Here is a 21,026-nt window from a genome sequence, read left to right as displayed (position 1 = left end):
GTTTGAAATTTTCAAAATAAAAGGTTGAGGAAAAGAAAGAACCCTAGAAATAGTCTAGTGAAGTCCAACACTCATTTTACAGGAAGAAGGTCAGGTGTGAAGTATTTACCTAAGGTCATGCTGCCTGAGGCAGGACCCAGGTCTGCTGGCTGCCCATGGCTCCCTGTGTGTGGGTTGCCGCTGTTGACCCTTAGGCAGCTGTGAGCTGCAGAGGAACATACCCAGCTTCCCCTCAGAGACCAAGGGGTGTATGGGTGTGTGAAAGGGCACCTGTGTTGGTATTTCCTTGTTTATTAAGCATATAGATAGGTCATCTGGTAGAAAGGTGTGATGTCGAAAATGTGAAAGAGGCACCGGAGCCAGACCTGCCATCCTTAGAGAGTGGGCGTACCCATTTGGCACCATCTGCTTGTGGTTTTTAATTGGAGATGGTGGTGTGTATGTCAACTCTGGGATTTCAGAGGAGAGAGGGAAGAGTAAGGGTTGGGGGCAGGGCCAGGAAAAGCAGCAAGGAGAGGCTGGCTTCAGTTCTGGAGCTCCCTGAAAGAAGGAACCCCAGGGTATCTCTGGGGATGAAACAAGGGTACATATTTAAAGAAAGGAGACGATTCTCTGCGGTCTGCAGCAGCCTCCTCTAGCTAATAGGGTTCAAGGCAGTGAAAAGGAGAGAGGGGAGAGGAGGGAACGTCCATGCAAGCCTCGAGAGGGGGCCACAAAGAAACAGAAGAGAAAGAAGAGGAAAAAAACGCAGACGAGGCAGCCTGGGCCACGATGGGGGAGGGGTTGGGAAGAAGGGCGTTGGAAAGGTAAAGAGCCCGCACCTAGGGGCCTGCGAACGAGTCGAGGACCCTCAGCCCTGGCAGGCTAGAGTGTCTTGCCCCAGAACGGTCCTGCCTCTCTCTCCTCCGAGTCTGCAAGTCCCTGGAGGCCTCGGTAGCGAGCGCCCAGGTCCTGGCTCTCTTACTAGGGGGAGGGGCAGGCAGGAGAGGCGGGGCCTCCGGGCCGGGCAGGAGCGGAGCTTCTGGCTGCGGGCGGGGCTCCTCTCCGGCGGGCGGGCGCCGGAGTCCGGGGCCGCCGCTTCTCCCACCCGATCTGCCGAGGCGCCTGGCCCCTCCTCCCCGCCACCCCCCACCCCCCGCCGCCCCCACGCCCGCCGCCCCTGTTAAAGATAAACCGGGACGCTGCCTGCAGGAGCAGCGGCAACCAGCGATCGGGCCCGGAAGAGCCTCGGCTGAGGCTTCGCCTCTCCGGCACGGCGACCTTATCAGCACCGCGGAGAGCACAGTGACCGTCTCCAGGACCTAGGCGCCCGCCCGCCCAGCAGCCCACGGGCGCACGGGTCTGCGGCGTCCGCATCAGCACCGTGGACAGCGCCCCGGGCCCCGTCTCTTTGCCGCCAGCCCACCTGCTCCCCGAGTCAGCACGGCGGACAACCCCCCTCGACGGGCCCCGCAGCTGCTCGGAGCTGTCAGCGCCCCCGGAACATGGCCACTGAGGTAGGGAGCGAGCACCGGCCCACAGGCAGTGCCCGGCTGCTGTGGGAAGAGATCCCAGCTAGGGGCGGGGAAGGAAGACGGAGGGTGGGGTAGGATGGGTTGGGGTGGTTTCCCGGATCGGGTCCGGGGGGAAGGCGTGGGGGAGGGGCGAAGTGGCCGGGGGGAAGAGAGGGGATCCTCACTGGATCATTTCACCCCTGGCGTGTCAATCTTCCCCATCGGAGTCCCGAAGCTGTCCGCACCACTTGTTGGCACTAGTGCCAGGTTTGCTCCCGGGGCCTCAGCTGGGGTTTCCCCTTCCCATGGACTGAAAGTCCTGAAACCACTTCCCTAGAGGCTTGGAGACGAGCCTGAGCCAGTTTTAGGGGAGAGAAGGCGGCTGGCTGCTGTTGCTACGTGGTGCAGCCATCCAGCTTCTGAGCCCAAAAGCCTGGCTAAGAGATGACAGACCTGCCTTCACATCTGCATTTCCTCCCCGGGGGCAGGGGGACAGGAGGGGACAAAGAACCCTCAGGTCAAAACCCCAAATGGTTGGTTTTAATGAGCTGCCTGCACCAGTTCAATTTTGCATATTACCCTTTCTTGCTTCTTCACCCCTTTTGAGTTTCCTGTACCAGAAGACCGCATTTCCCTTGTGTCCGATGGGAGGAGCTGCCTTCTTCAGGGTGTGCCTATACCTGTGTCACCTTCAAGGGACTTGAAAGCTGAACCAGGGACCTATTGACTGAGGGCAGGATCTATGTGCATTGCTTAAGAGATCAGGAATTACCTCCTCTACCCCCTCATTTCACAAGGGAAATGGAGCTCTTCATATTCCCACTTCATAAGTGGTAAAGCTAATACCTGAAGGGGAGGACCTATTTAACACTCACACAGCGTGTCAGCAGCAGAGCTGAAAGTTTCTTCTTTGAATTTTGGAGTGGAACCCAGGACACCAGATTTCCCCAGTTCTAATGTTGACTTTTTTTGTGGTGTTTCCCCATTTCCAACCCAGCTGGAACACAAGCCAGGGGGACAGCAAGGGCTTTTGAATGATCCTATGCAGTGCCTCTGGGCACCCTGCTGAGCAGCGTGACATCAGTACCAAGTGTTACTGTTGTTATTCTGCTGTCGTCGCCACCACAGAATGAGGTGCGGTTGCTTGGCATCACTCGGCTTTCTGACAAGGCACAGGGTTAGCTAGGAGAGCTCGTCCCTCAGGACCCTGTGAGGGGACAAGCCCTGCACAGACCCATGGAGCTTGGTTTCTAGGGTGGAGGAAGGCAGAGTGCTCAGAAAGTGCCAGAGATACTGAGAAGAGGAGGAAGAACAAAGGAGAAATGGCCAAGGAGCTGGTCATGTTCCAGACAGGGCTGGCAGACTGCAGCAGAGAGGCTGCTGGTGTTGGACAGGAAGGGGAGACTTCAGCCACGTGGGGACAGTTGGGCCAGCAGTGTGGGCAGAAAAGGTGGCCACATCTGTGATGAGGCCCATTTGTCCCGGCACATCTCCCTCTCAGGTCTGCTATGGTTCACAGATTCTAACCAGCAGGCTTACATCTCTAGGTCGAGGCAGTGTTTCCTGGAGGCTGCTGTTAGCCTGCTGTTAGCTCTGCTCGTAATGCTTCCGTGAATATAGGATTTTCCTGTATACCAAGCACTATCACATGAGTGATCTCCTTTGAGCCTTAGAGCAACCCTGTGAAGTAGGCGAGGATAGTGTCATTATCCCCAATTAACCGATGAGACAACTGAGGCTCAGAAGCTTGCCTAATCCCTGTGAAGGAGCCAAGGAAGGCATCATTCTCCCATTTTACAGATGATGCAACCGGAGTGCTGAGACTTATCCAAGGAAATATGGCTAGAAAGTGGCAGGGCCAGGACTAGAACTTGAGTCTTCTGCCTCCCTGGCCAGTGCTTTGTTTGCTGCATCCAGGTGTATCCAGTTAGCCAACTGTGTTGCCCAGTAGAGAGTAGAGGACTAGGGGTCCTGACATAAGACTCTGATGGGGGAAGGATGCAAAGGAGTTCTGGAAGGGCTGGAGTATGGGGACGCAGGTACCCTGACTGGCCTGGCTGGTTCAGCTTGAGGGCAGAGGGATGGAGGAGTGCCCACAGGGTTGAGGGGCTGAGGACAAATATTGCCCATTTCCCAATCTGGCCTTGGGTGGACTCTGATGGCAGCACAGAGGGAGGAAGCCTTAACTCTGCCAAGGCACAGGACGTTCACATTATCTGGGCTGCAGAGCGAGTCATTTTCCCCAGGCTGTTTTTACTGTTAGGACTGTGTTAAGATTACCAGGAAAAACCTGTTGGGAGAAGTAAAACCTCATGCCAAGCTCCTGTGGCCATTCTCTTAGGATTTTGAACGGGAGGTCCTCAGCTCCAGCAGAAAGTGTTTTGAGAGGAGGAGAGGGGAGAGAGGGAGGGAAGAAGAGACAGAGGGAGAGAATTGAGAAAGATTGGATATTCCTGGATGGAAGGCATGGAAACTGGATATTTTCTACTCCCTAATTTCTGTTTAGGAGTTAGCATTCGGGGAGGGGTGTGTGTGAGGACCTCAGAGGAGGGATGAAGCCTCCTGAGCCATACACTGACCTCATTTGGAAAACTGTAATGAGCCCATTTCCTGCGTGACAAACCTCTGCGAATGTGTGTCATGGGAGCAGGGTCTGCCCTGGAAACCAGTCCAGATGGCCGAGGACAACTGGGAAATGCTTGGCTGGGAGGGGCTTGTCCAAGTGGTGGAGTTTGGCCCCTCAGAGATTTTTAAATGCACCCAAGTAGCGTTAGCCAAGAAAGGCATTGGAGGTTTGATCTCTGAGGCATGAAATTAACAAGCAGCAGACAAGGCGCTGGGCTGGGGCTCTGGTGCAGCCTGAGGAGGAGGCCCTGCGCCTGGGTTTCCATCCTGAGCCCGGCTCGGCTGCCTGTGACTCAGGATCCTCACTCCCCCTCCACTCCCCAGCCAGGGAGGATGGTGTCGGCTCATCAGCTGAACCTTGTGATTCTTGAGTTGAGTCTCAAACACATCCTCTGGCATTCACTGGTTTTTAACGAGCCTGGAGATGTGGGCCAGATGGGACCTCCTGTTTGTCTTGGTTCGACCTGCCTGGGGGTGCTCATCTGCCCTCCAGTGCTCGCTGCTTGCCGCCTCTGCCAAGGTGACTCTGTCAAGTGTACAGACCCCAAATGTGAGACCTGGGATGCCCACTCTCCTGGCAGCCTCCTTTTCCCTGCCATGCAGTTCAAAAATTGGTGTCAGCAGATCTCACCACTGATTTTCTCTTTCTTCCTCATGCAGGGCCTCTTGGTCCTGTCCTGACTCAGCTGCCAGCAGCTGGGGGATGGTGATGGGAGAGAGGGGAGGGTTGAGGAAGGTGAGAAGTAAGAGGCAGGAGACCCTGCCTCGTCTTAGATCCTACTAACTACAGATGCGTTAGAATCTTAGAGTCTGTGTGCTCTAAGTAGATCTGGGAAACTAGGGCTCTGGCGTACAAAGTGTGCCTGATACCATCCTCTAGCACCTCCTCGAGACCCCACAGACACTCTCCAGGGAGGGAAGAAGATCCCTAGTCATCCAGAGCCAGGACAGTGTTCTAAGGCTCAGAATATTGTTGGGTTTGGAAAGCGTGTTGACCCCTCCCACTCTGGCTACTTGAGAACACATTGATAAAAGCCAAAAGGAAATGGGACTGTACTCTGTAAGGTAGCCCCCTAAAATCTTAATGGTGCAATAAAATAGAGGTTTATTTCCTGCTCAGTAAAGTCCCAGCCCGGCATTCCTGATCAGTAGGTGGCTCTCCTCTAGGCAGTGATCCAGGGACCCAGGCTCTCTTCATCTTGTGGTTCCACTGTCTTCAACACATGGCTCTCTTGGTTTCTGTGGGAGGGGAGAAAAATCACAGAGGAGTGGTGGTCTTTATGAGCCAAGCCTATACGTGACATTCATCACTTCCATTCGCATTCCGTTCAGTCATACGGCCACACCTAACTGAAAGGGAGGCTGGGAATTAATCTAGCTGTGTGACCAAGAGGAAGAAGTGGCTGTAGTCAACAGCTAGGCAGTCACTAGAGACGTACACCTGCATGGCAGCACACAGTATGTGTGCGTCAGTCACAGACAAAGGAGGGTATTGGGGGGGAAGAAGCTGAGCCCGTTTCAGAATGGCTGAAGCACTGTTCTTTCCTTTTCTTTCCATTCTCACCATTATTTTTCTTAAGTTAGACCCACTTTAATTTTCCCCTGGACTACTACAAAGATAGTCATCCCTCCACCTGGCCCCCTACCCCAGTCATGCCCACTTCCCAGGCACCACTCACGAAGCTACCAGAAAGATCCTTCTGGGGCTAGGGCAGTCCATCCTCAAGATTGACAGGCTCATGTAGGTTGGTTTAGAAGCTCGGAGGAAGGTCACAGCCCCTTCCTTTTCCTTTGAAAATACAACTGTATGAAACCTTAACCAGACAGAGCAGACACACTAATGAATAACATTTTTATATTACCAAAGCATTTTTTATTTTTCAAAGCTAACGTAGGCTCCTACTAAATGTCAAGGGGACTCCTTCAATTAAAACCTTGATTAGGGGAATCAAGGACTATAGGAGCCCTTATACAGTATTTCATCCAATTACAATACTTTAGGGTCACACTCTTACACAGAGCAAAATTCACTGGGATTTAGGAAAGTCTTGTTAGCACCATCCCAGGACCTTGATCCACCTGTCATCTGATCCTACTACCACACTGAAAACCTTTCTCTCTTTACTTATTCTTCCCCCAGCTCTTAAGCAATTTAAGTATCTTCTATCTTAAACCCTCCGCTCCAGTAGGAACTTGTCAAGCTCTTTGTGATCTAACCCTTGCCTTCTCTACACTCTCATCATCTACTGCTCTTATCTGCTCTGCAAACCAACCTCAGTCTTGCTGAAATCTGCCTCCAGTCATTGGAGTAGACCTTGTTCTCTGTTGTCTCCGTTAACTTTGCACAAGCTCCTCCCTCTGGGTTGCCTTTTCTTCCCTCCCTCACCCCCCTCCCCGCGCCCCCCCCCACCGCTGTAGCTCCTTTATGACTCCACACAGACTTCAGGGAGCCTTTTCTGAGTAAGCGTTTCTGGGGGAGATGCTACTTCTCCGCAGCATTTATCAGTCTGATTCATTGTGTATTTACTTGTCTTCCTCCCTGGAGCTCACAGACTGTCTTTTGCTCAGCATCCCCAGAGCCTGGCAATAGTAGGGACTCAATAAATGAAAGCTGAGTGACTGAACGGATTCACCTTAATTACACAGGATGAACTGGCTGTGTTCACTCTGCCTTTGGGGCTTGGGCTCCACGTGGTTCCAGTGTCTGGAATATTTCACCCAGTGGGAAGCTTGTCTCAAATGCGGGTGATGGAGGCTGGAAGTGGAAGAAAGAGGCCCAGTTCTTCCGTGGAATTGAGCCCACTTCTCTGAAATGCTAGAGCCTGTGTGAATGTCAAGTTTGCAGGTGTGGACAAGGGACAGAAGTCACCCCGCTCCTTCCTACAAGGGCAGGAGATTTCTTCATTTTCTGGCCTCAGCCCACTTTATCCACAATTTTCTCTGGGAAATTTGGATGTATGTGGGCCCCTTCTTTCCTGTGATGAGACGTGCTGGACGTGGAAACAATCTGTGGTGTCTCTGACTTAAGCCATAACCTGGCCTGAACCCATCTCCCTCTGAGTTCATGGGCGCATCACATCTTCCTTTGCCCCACAAGCTCCCCTCCCCCAACCCTGTCAGCTCTACTAGGCGGGATGGGTCCGAGGCATCAGTCTTGTCCAGTGCTGGGGTCCCCAAGCCACAGCCTGACAAGCTGTGAACATTTGATACTTGCTGAATGAATGAAAGAGTGAAAGACCCCACCATGCATGTGTGTGTGTGTGTGTGTGTGTGTGTGTGTGAGAGAGAGAGACAGAGAGAGAGAGAGAGAGAGAGACAGAGAGAGACAGAGAGAGACAGAGAGAAAGAGAGAGAGAGAGAGAGAGAGAGAGAGAATCTGGGCTAGCCACCAGGAAGTGTTTTCCTCTCGTTAAAGTTTGTTCCTGGCTCTGTTGGTGGTTCCAGAACCTCTCGCTTTGGCTCAGCTTTGGCTCTGCTTCAGGCTTTTTCTAGATCTTTCTGGGATAGCTAGAGGCATCTTCTGGAGTAAACTCAACAAGCCTGCTTCCCGCAACCTTCCTTGAACATTTGTGGGGTAGACAAGTTGTCCTGCGTTGCTGGGAACTTTCCTGACTTTAGCAATGAAAGGCCCACACCCCAGTAAACCCCTCAGTCTTGGACAAACCTAGAAGGATGATCACCTTGAGTGCGTGTCTCCTGAACGTCTCCCCAGGTCCACAATCTGCAGGAGCTCCGGCGAAGTGCCTCGCTGGCCACCAAGGTCTTTATCCAGAGAGACTACAGCGATGGGACCATCTGTCAGTTCCAGACCAAATTCCCCCCAGAGCTGGACAGCCGGGTAAGGATGTCTTTTGCTAAAGTTGGATCATAGACTATGATGGAACTGAGGGGCTTATTAGAATACGTATATTTTTCCAAGAAAAAAGTAGTATAGGAAACAACTTGCTCAGCCACTTCAGGTGGAAGAACTAAATAATGTCCTTAACACTGTCTTGCTGTCACCTTCTAGAAAGTTAGAGCTGAAACACCTCAGAGATTTTCTAGTTCAGTGGCTCTCAGATTTCAGAGAATCACCTAGAGAGCTTGTCAAACAAATGCAAATTCCTGGGTCTTATTGGAATTTGCTTATTGGATGATACTAGCTGTCATCAGAGATGCTGACTCAGTTGCAGGACTGGGTTCAGGAATCTCTTTTTAGAAACACTTCTTAACCCCAGCTGCACATTAGAATTTCCTGGGGAGCTTAAAAAAATCCCAATGCCCAGCCCACACCCAGGATCAATTAAATCAGAGTGTCTGGGACTGGGGCCCAGGCATCAGCATTGCTTTAATTTCCCTGGGTGGTTCCACTGTGCGTCCGGGGCTGAGTATCTTAATTTTTAATGAGGAATCCCCAGGTGCTGTGGGACTGGGTGATTCACAGATCCCACTTTGAGAATCTCTGGTCTCCTAGTACAGTGATTCTCATGCTGGGCTGCCTGTTAGAATCACCTGGGAGCTTTTGAGAAAACCTGGCAGGGCGTCAGCTTGGGTAGAATAGGACAGTGGTAGTCTTTGCTGCTTGGAACCACCCTCTCGCTTCTCAGACCATTTGAATCAGAATCTCCTGGAGGCGAGACCTGAGTATGCCTATGTTTCAAAAGCTGCTCAGGTGATTTTAGTGTGTACCACAATCGAGAACAGCTAAGCCCTTGAACCAAAACAGGCAACGTCAACGTCCCCTGGAAGCACAGAATCTCAGGCTCCACCCTGGATCTACTGACTCAGAATTTGCATTTTAACCAGATCCTGAAGTTATTCATATGTGCATAAATGTTTGGGAAGCATTGCATTAGTTCATCCTCTCATTTAAGAGAGGAAACTCAGGGCCAGGAAGAGGAAGTGACGTGCTGAACTCACTGAGGGCCGAAAGGGCCTTGGCGTCCGACTCTCCGCTTTTTCACAGGACTCCTGTTTCCTTGGTGGGTATAGATAAAACTGGGTGCCTGGGTGATCAGAGTCTTGGCAGGGAAAGCTTAGAGACCTGGAGGAAGGGCTGGAGGGTGCTTTTCCCTCCTTCTCCCCACCTCGGCCGGAGGGGAGAGCCTGATGCGCCATCACAGGGTCTGCTGGTGGCATCAGAGGCCGTCAAGCAAGGGTTCTGCCCACAGCCTCCCGCTCCAACTCAGCTACTTGGTTGTTTCATGGACCACTGGCCCCTTGCAAGGCATCAGCTTCTTCTGCTGAGTTTTGCTCCTGGTCCTGGGTGTATGTAGCCCTCACCCCAGGCCCCCTTAGAACTGGCCTGGGGTTGGGGGAGGGCAGAGGAAGGACCATGACCTTTCATTCAGCAGCCCAGGCAGATTTGAATGAGTTTGGGAGGGTGGGGCAGGGGTGGCCTTTGCTGATCTGACCCCTAAACAACTTTTGGGGAGCCATGTAGATCTCCTCATCTTAGCATGCCTGTCCTTTGGTGCGGGGGTGATCCCTGAGATACAGCAGCAGGGCTTGGGTCCCAGACAGGATGGACATAATTTTCTTTATATGTTCATTCCAGATCTTTATAGAAGTAGTGGCTGGGAACCGCAAAGCTTCTGACTATTTGGGGGGAGAGCTTTTGTTCTAGACAGGAATGGGAGGTCCCTAATCTTATGTGATGGGCAGTTCTGGTCCTGTGGGGGTGAGGGGGTGCTTAAAGAATGTAAAAGATGGGATGAGAGACACTCTGATACCTACTGAGTTTGGAGCATGACCTTCCACTCCAGGCTCCAGTGGAGGGCTGCATGGTGAAGGGCACAGACTCGGGTCAGAGCTGTGTAAACTTGGCCAAGTTCATGCAGCATTCAGCAAGTATTTATTAGGCGCCTGCAATGTATTGGGCACTGGAGATGTAGGCGTGAACACATGGACCTTATTTTCTATTAGAGGATACAAAAAAATTTAAAAAGCAACAAGAAAATATGTAGGTGGTAACAAATACTGGAAATATAAGAGAGAAGGTCAAGTACAAAGGGGGAGCTGGGCAGAGGACATGGGATGCTGTCAGATAAGGCGAGACCTAAGCGGAAGTAAGGGAAGAGCCAGGGCAGGGGATGTCTGGGGAAAAGTACTGCAGCTGAGGACACAGGCCCAAAGGACCTGTGGCATTTTCAGGAAGCAGTGGGCAGTCGGTGTGGCTGGAGTCAAGAAAACAGGAGATGGGATCAGAGGAGTTGCAGGGCCGGGCCCTGGAGGGCCTCACAGGCATGTAAGGACTCCTTGGATTTTACTTGGAGAGAGATGGGGAGACTTGGGAAGCTCTTGATCAGAGTTATGACATGATCTGACTTTAACAGTCTCCCTTGGCAGGGCTGGGGGCAGGGAGACCACTTAAAGAGGTCAGAGATGATGGTGGTCTGGACCACAGAGCAGAGCTTCCGTCAGGCTTCCCCTGTAAAATGGGGGTGGGAGTCGTACTTCTCTGATAGGATTGTTATGAGGGTTAAATGAAGGAATACATAAACAGTGCCTGGCACAGAGAACGTGCCTAATGGATATTAGCTATTACGGTCATGGATGCAGGCAGGATAGCTTCTCAGTTGTCCAAATGCATGGGGCTGTCCTGTTCTGGGTAACCTGTTGTTTTCTTTTTTAAGTAATTAATTAATTAATTTTTGGCTGCATTGGGTCTTTGTTGATCCGTGTGGGCTTTCTCTAGTTGCAGCGAGTGGGGGCTACTCTTCGTTGTGGTGCCCGGGCTTCTCATTGTGGTGGCTTCTCTTGTTGCGGAGCATGGGCTCTAGGTGCGAGGGCTTCAGTAGTTCTGGCACATGGGCTCAGTAGTTGTGGCTTGCGGGTTCTAGAGTGCAGGCTCAGTAGTTGTGGCTCATGGCCTCAGTTGCTCCGTGGCATGTGGGATCTTCCCAGACCAGGGCTCGAACCTGTGTCGCCTGCATTGGCAGGTGGATTCTCAACCACTGCACCAAGAGGGACGTCCCCTGGGTGACCTCTTAACTGGGAGGAAGTGCCTCCTCCTGGGAAGACACTCCTGAGGTCTTACCCAATCCGTCTCATGCTCTCCAAACGTGGAGAGCCCCTACTAATCAGGTCCTGAGCCCTCTCACAGCCATCACAATGGTGTGTGTGTGTGTGTGTGTGTGTGTGTGTGTGTGGCAAAGTCACTGGAATTCCTGCTTGATCCGCTGCAGAAAATGTTCACATCTTGGATTTCATGGGAATTTTCAGTTTCCAAGGGAGGTCAAGTAGTCATTCTTACTCCCATTTTACAGATGTGGAAACTGAGGCGAGAGTGGTTAAGTCATCAGTCCAAGGTCACACAGCTAGCTGATGGCCAAGTCTGGACTGGACCCCAGGTCTCCTGACTCCCTGTGTGGCGCTCCATGCGCTCCTGCAGCCTCGCCGGTGTTCCCTGTGTGCCGCCAACCCCAACGCTGGTGCGGGCCCACCACTGCCACCTCCAGGGAGGCTGACCTGGGCCTGGCTCCCTGTCCCTCTCTCCCTCCAGATCGAGCGGCAGCTCTTTGAGGAGACTGTGAAGACCCTCAACAGCTTCTACGCAGAGGCGGAGAAGATTGGGGGCAGCTCCTACCTCGAGGGCTGCCTGGCCTGTGCCACGGCCTACTTCATCTTCCTCTGCATGGAGACCCACTATGAGAAGGTGGTTCCTTCCCCCACAGCCCCGCATCCCTTCCCCCAGGGCTCCTGTGCTCCACCCTCATCCTCAACCGGTCCCTGTCCTTGCAGGTCCTCAAGAAGATCTCCCGATACATCCAGGAGCAAAATGAGAAGGTCTTTGCCCCCCGAGGTCTCCTGCTCACAGACCCCGTGGAGCGTGGGATGAGGGTTGTATCCTTTCCAGCTGTTCCGTGCGAGGGCACAGAGCTGCCGGCCAGTGGGCCCCTGGTGAGGCTGCTGGGAGATGGGACCACCTTTGGGGCCTCTGTTCAGGGAGTTCCTAGGGTTCCCCACACCCCTGGTCATCGGCCCCTGCCTCCACCCCAAGTTAGTGCTGTTTGTGCATTTTAGGCTTCGCTTTTATTGAGTTGCATTTAATCAGTGCTTAATACATGCCAGATATCATAGTAAGTGCTGTGAAAATATGAATCCATGTACTTCTCATAAGACCCCTATAAAGTGGCTAACTCTTCTTATTGCCTTTGTAGCTGACCCTGGCTCAGGGCTGCCCAGCTGGTGACCGCCAGAGCCAGGATCTGAGCTCAGGCCCACTCGTCAATGCTCTCGCATGTAACCCTCATTGAAGCCCGTTCAATGAGCAGGTCCTGTTGTTGCCCTTTCGCAGATGAGAAAAGTGAGGTCTCGGTGGGAGGCTGGCGTTCCAGAGGGTTATAGGTCTGCTCACTCCACCTGGTCAAGGTGTACCTACATCCTGCCCCCCAGTCAGCAGCAGAGGGTAGAATTGTTTAAAAATAACTTTTACTGGAAAACTGACAGGAAAAGAGTAAAGAAAATGCAAATCCCAGAATCTCATGCTTACAAAGCCCAGGGCCAGCCTCTTCTCGTCTTTGCGACTTTACTATGTGCAGGCATTGCGCATTACTTGTTTTATTTCATTTAATCCTTGCAGTAACCCCAAGATTCTATTATTATCCCCACTTTACAGATGAGATGGGTGAGCTGAGATCTGAACGTAGGACACCCAAGTCCTCACACTTCCTGTGCAGTACCACCCCCTCTTGGGCACATTCCCAGCCTGGGACACAGCGATTAGACGCACTAGAATGCAAGCTCCTGGTCTTGGCTATGGGCAGGAGCATCTGAGCTGAGTGAGCGCAGGTGCGAGGAGGGGCTCGGGTCTGGCTCCCCGGGCCTCTGAGTCCTTCCTGTCCGGGAACCAGCACCAGCTCTGCCTCCCGCTTCCCTGCTGGCCTCCATCAGCCAGTTCCTGTCCGCTTGCATCCCTCCTTAACGCCGCCCCAGATCGAGATCTCCATCTACGAGGACCGGTGCAGCAGTGGCAGCTCCAGCAGTGGCAGTAGCAGTGGCAGCGGCAGCAGCAGCGGCGGGGCGGGTGGCCGGTGACTGGCCGAGAGTCCTTGCAGGGAGGTGTACGACTGGACTGAGGGCCCTGCAGACCTGCGGCGGCTACGCTACCAGAGCACCCGCTTCTGAGTCGTTCTCTGGGCCCACCCTGCTGCCCAGGGCAGGAGGGAGGGTGACCCGCCCAGTGTTGCCTGCGGGCCATCAACGGCGCCCCCTGTCCCTCGCCCCCTGGCAGGACGGTCCACTTCCTGACCTGGCTCTTACCCGACAGGGCTGGTCTGGGTCACACAGAGGCAGGTTTTCCAGGGGGAGGCTGGGGTGAGGACAACACAATTTGGACAGCCCCTCTCTTCTGCAGCTCCCCTCCCAACACCCCAGAAGAGGATCCAGGTCTGTCACGTAGAGAATTCCCATCCTGCACGATTCCTCACCCCAAATCCCGCATCCACCAGGACTCCCTCCATCAGGGCCCTGCTCCCCATGGCCGTCTCCCAGTGTCTGCTCTTTCTGATGCCACCACGGGGCCTCTGCCTGTCTGTGACCCTGCCTCCACCGAATTCAAGGTCTGGGGAGACAGGAGTGGTCAGCCTATGGGCGCTGCAGTGGGGAGCTCTTCAGCCCCCTCCTGACCTCTTCTAGACTCATGGTGTCCCTGTCCTCCACCCAGAGCCTGGAGGTCATCTTAGCCTTGCCAAGAAGCGTCCAAGTCCTGCGACTTCGCAGGCCACCAGGTGCTGGTGGTGGGGCACATGGCCTGGGGCTCTGGGAGGTTATATGGGGGTCAGGAGAAATGCCTCATGGAGAGATGTAGCCTTGGGGGGGTTTAACCACCAGAACTGGAGCCAACTTCCTGAGATTAGAACCTGCACGTGTGTGAGAATGAGTGAGTGTGCACGCAGGCACATGTGTAAGTGCACATATGTGAGTGCACTATGTGCATGAATGCACCTGTGTGTACTGTGTGTGAGGGCAGGTGTGTGCATGGTGAGTGCACTCGTGTGAGTGTGTGCACACACGCGTGTGTGCATGTATGTGAGTGCACTTGTACGTTCCCCTTGGCTGCTGGGCCGATGACCCCCTCTCTGCATCCTGTCTTATTCGTGCGCCACGGTCTGGCTGCTTCTCTGTGTGGGTCCAGCCTGTCGCCCTGTAAATAAATGTCCTAATGTCCCTTCCCCCTTGCCTGGGCTGCCAGGTGGCTCTTCTTCCTGGCCTCTCCCCTACCTGCAAGGTTCTCCCCACCTTCTGACTGTACTGTGTACATTCTGACAAAAACGAAGTTGGGGTTCTAGGAGAACAGAGCCAACCTTCCAGGGCCTTCCGTGCCCCCCCCTCAGTCCCTCATGACAAGGCAACGGGGCCATGGACACTGCATATTCAGCCCGCCCAGGCTCCGGGGCTCCCTAAGGCTGTGTAAGTGAGGCTTCTTTGGAAGGTCAAAGGAGCTGCTAACCCGCAGGGGAAAAGGCAAATTCCTTTCTTGAAGGGAAAGAGGGGTGTCCAGCCAATGAGGCCCTGGCTGCCGACACCCAGCAGCCCCATCCTGGTGCCTGAAGATGGACAGAAGGAGACTGCCTGCCTCAGCTGGCAGGAGGTGCTAGAGTGGATATGAAATACCAGCTAGCCAGGTAGCTTTCTGGAGCCAAAGAGGGGCCTGGTTTTCTTTTGGATGCAGGAGCAGCGTGTAGGAAAGTTCCAGAGAGCTGGAGAGGGCAGCCCAGCCCCTGAGCCTAAGTGGGTGCCGGTCCAAGGATGCCCCGGGTGAGCTTGCAGCCCAGTGGGCTCCAGCACAGCCCCTACCCCTATACCCACCCTGGCCCACCGTATGGCTGGGGCTGACCTGTGCGTCTCCTGTGGGAGGGCTGGGCGTAGGCGATGTGGTGGCCTTTTGCTTTATTATTTCTTTTTCCAATAAAAGGCCTTGCCTAGCTTGAGGCTCTGTGCTGCTTCTCTCCCCCACGGTGGTGGGAGGCCAGATCTGTGCCCCAGGACCACGGCGAGGAGGCAGGGCTGAGTGTGCTCCTGAAGAGGCAGCGCCCTGACACGGGCAGGATGGGCCCTGTCTTCTTGGAGCTTGCAGTCTAGTGGGAGGCAGACACTCTGCATCCCTAGTCTGGAGGCTTTATGAGGCCCTGGGATCCTTAGGTGGGGGGAACAGGTTAGACTGAAAGCCAGGTCAAAATCAAGTCACGGGGCTTCCCTGGTGGCACAGTGGTTGAGAGTCCGCCTGCCGATGCAGGGGACGCGGGTTCGTGCCCCGGTCCGGGAAGATCCCACATGCTGCAGAGCGGCTGGGCCTGTGAGCCATGGCTGCTGAGCCTGCGCGTCAGGAGCCTGTGCTCCGCAACGGGAGAGGCCACAACAGTGAGAGGCCCGCATACCGCAAAAAAAGAAAAATCAAGTCATGGATTAATTAGATAAATACCCATTTCTTGAGCTCATATCTGTTCGGGGTTGGATCACACAGGTCACTCAGTTCTAAAGAAAAGTATGTGGGTGTTGGAACCTAGTAGAGTTGTGTCTTAGCTTAGGCTCTGGACGCGCAGGCTCAGCGGCCATGGCTCACGGGCCCAGCTGCTCCGCGGCATGTGGGATCCTCCCGGACCGGGGCACAAACCTGTGTCCCCTGCATCGGCAGGTGGACTTTCAACCACTGCGCCACGAGGGAAGCCCTGTGTCTTGGCTTTTATAAAAATAAATAACATTTAATGAGCACTTACTGTGTGCCAGATACTTTGCTAAAACCATGTGGCACAGATGTGGGAGGACATTTAAAGATCATCTAAGTGAGGCAGAATGGAGGCCCAGAGAGGGTGAGTGACTTGACCTAGGTCACACAGCTGGTTGATGATAGTGCCAGGTTTAGAACCAAGGTTGTCTCTGACCCAGTGCTCACTCTGACACTTTGGGGATGACACCCTAATGGAAGTTGCCCGAGGCTGTAGGATGGCCGGGGTCACACATTCAGGTCTGTGGGACAAGAGAGGAACCCACCAGACCATGGCAACAATGGCTCCACCTCTGGGTGGGGGTCTGGGGGGGGGGGCGTCTCTGAACAGGACCCTGCGTTTCTTCCCTGTTTGTACTTTCTGCTTCTAAGGGGCAGCTGGACTTGCTGACTCTGCTGAAACCTGGGGTGTGGGTGGGTTGTCACAGTGGAGGCTGTTCTTTAACATGCAGGTAGGTTCATTTTGTCTGTCCTGTTTGCAACATTATTATTATTAGTAATAATAAACAAACAATAGTAGCTAACATTTATTTAGCACTGACTATGTGCCAGGCACTAGGCTGAGACTCTACATAATTCATCATTCAGTCCTCACAACGACCCTCTGTGGTGTGGACTATTATTCCCACTTTACAGATGAAAAGACTGAGGCTCACAGAAGTTAAGTAACTTGCCCAAAACTATACAACTAGAAAGTGGCAGAGCTTGGCTTTGAATCCAGACAGTCTGACTCCAAACTGTGGGGAAGACGATACCAGCTTCAGAGACCCCCTCAGCCATCCTAGGGTGAGGATTTGGCAATAACCCAGGGAAGGACTTGGAGGTGTGCCTCGGCTCCAAGGGAGGTCTGGTACCTTCAAGCCCAGGGCATCACGGGAGTGTAGGTGGTTGGGCTCCTCATGGGTGTGTGGGGCCCACAGGGGCAGCTTGGTGAAGGGCAGTGAGGGGAGAAGCCGGCTGAGGCGTGGCTTCTCTGCCTGGCTTTCCTCTGCTGGCTCAGTTATGGGGGAAGTGGCAGCCACATCCCTGCAACCTCCTTGCCAGCCAGAGACAGGCCCCATCAGGCCTCAGGAGCAGAGGAACCCTCAGGCAGCTCTGGGCTGCTGCTCCCCCATCACTGTCCCCTGACTCCGCTTTCTGGCTTCCTTTGGCCAAAGGCAGGGGTGTGTGTGAAAACCACAGGGTTTACAGAAGCTCATGGTGCCACCGAGTGGTGGCATCTTGCACTGCACCCCCAAATCAAAACAGATCGGGCCAGAGCATCTCCGCGGCTGGGAAAATTCTCCGCGACCCCCAAACAAGCAGCTGCTCCCACCTGCAAGGACTTTTCTGTGACTTCCAGAGTGGCGCGGGGCAAAGATGGAGTCCAGTCTGTGGTGACTCTTTCTCCCTATGGCCAGCCACCGGGATGCTGCCTTTCTCCTGGGGGACTTGCAGCCTGGGAAACCCGACCTCCCTTCTCCATAGCTCTGGAAGGACTTACAGTGACGAGGTGTCTGGCATGAGGCACCCACACCTGGTTTTGGCTTTACTGTTCACCGCGCGTGAAGGCAATGCAAAGAGCGCCCCAAGTCAGACCTAAATTGGAGCTCCGGCTTCGTGACAGTTGCATATGGTGGGAAGACCTGGAGCTTTAGTTTCCCCAGCTGTAAAATCGGGATACTAATACTTTACAGAATTGCCTAGACAAGTGCTTCTCATCCTTGGTCGTAATCAAAGTTACCTGGGGAGCAAGAAAAACCACTGATGCCTGGTCCTGTCCCCAGGGATTCTGATTTCATTGTTCTGGGGTGCAGCCTGGGCATCAGGAGTTTTAAAATTTCCCCTAGAGATTCTAGAGCGAAGGCAAGGTTGAGAACCCCTGGTTTCGACGGTACCTAGAGCCTATGAGCTTTTCACAGGCCTCTGAAGATATCTGAGACCTGAATGGAAAAGTTGATCGGTTCCATGAATTCAGCCAGACACAAAATGAGTATGAACTCTATGATTGCACGTATAACACGTTCTAATACAGGCAAAACTAATCTATGGTGTTAGCAGTCAGGATAGCAGCTGCCCTGGGGTTGGGGGGCAGCGAGTGGAAGGGGGCCTGGGGGCTTCTGGGGACTCCTGATGAGCTGTTTCTCCATCAGTTACATAGGTGTGCTCACGTTCAGAGCATTCATGGAGTTGTACACTTAAGATTTGCATATTTTCTACAAGTATGATACACTTCAATGAAATTTACCAAGAAAGTTCATTGGCTTCAAAATAGGAAAAGCACAAAACTGAAATTAATGTTTTATTACATATCTACAAAATGTAACATTGTCAAACAGTCAACTGCAATTTAACTCGAGTTGTGTGTGTGTGTGTGTGTGTGTGTGTGTGTGTGATTTAGTGCGGGTTGCGGATGTATATGGAAATGTTTGATATGATGAGGGGTGGGGCACTTAAAAAAGAAGGTTCCTGGTACCTAAGAAAATCTTAGAACAGCCCAGGTTTATGCCAGGAGCTCTTAATCTTGACCCCTTGCCCTTGTATGCAGAACGATGTACCTTTAACTGGGGAAGAGAATCCACAGCTTTCAGCAGATTCTCAAAGGGGTATGTGACCCCCCCCAAAAGGTTAAGAACAACTGGTTTTGAGGAGCCGGTGAGAAGCTGGCCACGAATGTGCCTGGCATGAAATGGGTGTTCTTTCCCTCCTTTCAGAGTCCAGCCTTCCGAGGTTTCCACAGAACCCTTCTCAGGCGACTTTGGGAGGATTTATTCTCCTGGCGGCACTGAGAGCAGATTGTGCTGTACTCACAGCTCTTCCTCTAAGAGGCTATTTAAAGGGCCTGTCACTGCAGCATCTGCTGGACAGCAGAACTTAGCGTCCCAGAGCTGCACAGGGACTCGTGGTTTTGACAGGGATGATGGAGGAGGTGGAAGGGTATGGAGGGGGTCAGAAAGCTGTACCGGTCCGCAGACCCCTGGTCAATTGCTTAACCACACTGAGTCTTAGCTTGTCATTTGCAGAATGAGAGCGTTGTGAGAAGGCATCTTTGTAAATGATAATCTGTTTCTCCAATGTAAGGTATTGTTATTGCTGGAGTTACGCTAGGATCTCATTATACCGTGGCCTCAGGATGTAGATTTATAGCCAGGTTCCAGATTCTTGCATAGAACAAGCAAAATCCAAGGGTTCACTGACCCCCTAATATATGCGAGGAGCTCCTGTACAGTATTATCCCATTTTGCTCTTTAACGCTCTTGTGGGTGGTTATATTTGAATTCTCATTTTATAGATGAGGAAATTAGATGGTTAAGTGGCTTCACGAGCGCCCACAGCTAGTTAGTGTCGGAGCGAAAGCTTGAACCTAAGTCTCCGATCCCAAATCCGTCTCTTATTCTGCTACTGTGTGTCACAGTTAGACAAAAGGTTCCGTTCTGCCTGGATTGACTCATGAAGACAGATTTCAGGCTCAGAGAGAAGCATGTGGGCAAATGCAGACACAGAAAAATTAGATTTGCAGGGGCACGAAGGGGCTGGTTATTTTGGAGTAATTCAAGTTATCGATTTCTGTAATGGAAAAGTGATTGCGGACCAGCTACCACCTGAGAGCTGTGCTGAGCAAGGCCCTGGAAGGGGAAATGTTATACACAGCTTACAAGACCTTGTGGCGGGGATGGCCTTCCTCCTGTCCCAGTTCCTCTTGAACTCTTGGGGGTGGGGGCGGGGATCTTGTCTTACTTATTTCTACCACCTTCCTCCCCCACCCCCAAGTGCCTAGTGCAGTGCCTCACCCTTGGCAGGTGAACGAGAAGCGCAGCCCATCACAGGCTGGCAGGAAGAGACAAGAACATACGGACATGAGATCCTCAGGCCCCTGGGGCAACGTGCCACTGAGAAGCAGCTTAGGCAGATGCAGACACAGACAGGCAAGTGGTCACCGAGTAACTGAATTAAATGGTGACCCCAGGCCATCCTCTGCACTAGGCAGCTTTAATAGTGTTGCCCTGGCCGTGATCTTGTGGCTCTGCTCATGATCTCCACCTGGGAGGGGAGGGAAGGGGAGGAAGTGTACATCCTGACCCTACTCAGCCCCTGCCTGGGCACCATTACTTTGAGGTGGTGAATCCTTGTGGGGCTGAGTGCTTTGCCCGGAAAGTCTGGCCCTGGGGTCCTAGAGGGTGAAGTACCGTGGGTGGATGGGTAGGTGGATGGATGGACGGATAAGTGGATAGATCAGAGAAGATGTGTGTAGGGAGATGACTGATGGATCAGAGGTGAGGGAGAGGGCTGCCTAGCTTGAGACGGATGCTCGCAGACCGTGGAGAAGCAGGTGAATGGATGGATACTGGTCGGCCCTGTGCTCCCCAGTGCAGGTCTAAATACAGGACTGGAGCTCTTCAAAGGGAAGATGCTGTGTAGGCCAGTCCCCACATGAACTCCACATTTATAACTGTGAGTGATGGCTGTGTCTCGTTGGGAAAGATTCTTATAGGTCTAACATGGCCCCAGTTAATGACTTATGGATTGTTGTAAAATCAGGCCCTGCTAGAAGTGAAAGCAGGAGGTTAAAGGGCCTGGAACAGATTTCATCGTAATATCTGCATTTTAACAATCTGGGCAGTGTACTGAGCACCTTATACGGTCTATCTCGACGAAGCCTCACAAAAGCTCTATGAGGTTATGCCTCCATTTGCAGTGGATGAAGAAACGAGTCTCGGAGAGGTGAAGCCGCTTGTTTAAGGCCACTGCGGAGTGCGTTGGTGGGGTGCCTGGGATTCAAGCCTGAGTCCATCTGATCCCATAGTCTCAGGGTGAAGAGAGAATTTTAAGGAGAGATGGAAGGAAAGAAGGAGGGAGGGAGGGCTGCAGGGTTTGGGGATCAGCTCTGTAAGAAAGAATGTGGTCTTTGACACACGAGACACCTTCTGCCCTGGGTGAAGCTTTGCGAGCTCCCGGCTTCCTTCTCCCTCTGTCCTCTCTGTGTCTGCCTTCAAGGCCTATACATCTTGAGCTTGGGGACTGGAAAGTGCAGAGAAGGTATATGTGGGATTTGCTTTTCTCCCTTCGGCCTAAGCGTGTCCCTCTGCTTGTCCCCACCAGCAGTCTGGGAACGTGTCTGTGCTTTTGTCCCTCCCCCGGAGCTCCGCACGCATGTCTGGGCTGGGCAAGGAGAGTCAGCCCTTAGATCTTTTTGCGGGAGGTGTTAAATGATTCTGGGGGAT

At 53.0% G+C, this 21,026-nt stretch overlaps 1 protein-coding gene across 1 annotated transcript; it reads left to right on the top strand.

Annotated features, from left to right (window-relative positions):
- Positions 1-771: 771 nt before the first annotated feature.
- Positions 772-13,136, top strand: GOLGA7B (golgin A7 family member B; the record flags this gene model as incomplete). The annotated part of the gene is made up of 7 exons (XM_079900568.1): positions 772-806; positions 1,101-1,284; positions 1,401-1,496; positions 7,831-7,956; positions 11,602-11,754; positions 11,841-11,942; positions 13,035-13,136. The coding sequence occupies 7 exons, from the start codon at positions 772-774 to the stop codon at positions 13,134-13,136; spliced, it is 798 nt and encodes a 265-aa protein (XP_079756694.1).
- Positions 13,137-21,026: the final 7,890 nt, after the last annotated feature.

Source organism: Stenella coeruleoalba (assembly GCF_951394435.1).
Source record: "Stenella coeruleoalba genome assembly, chromosome: 16".
Lineage (NCBI taxonomy): Eukaryota > Metazoa > Chordata > Mammalia > Artiodactyla > Delphinidae > Stenella > Stenella coeruleoalba.
This window is presented reverse-complemented; position numbering and strand designations above follow the sequence as displayed.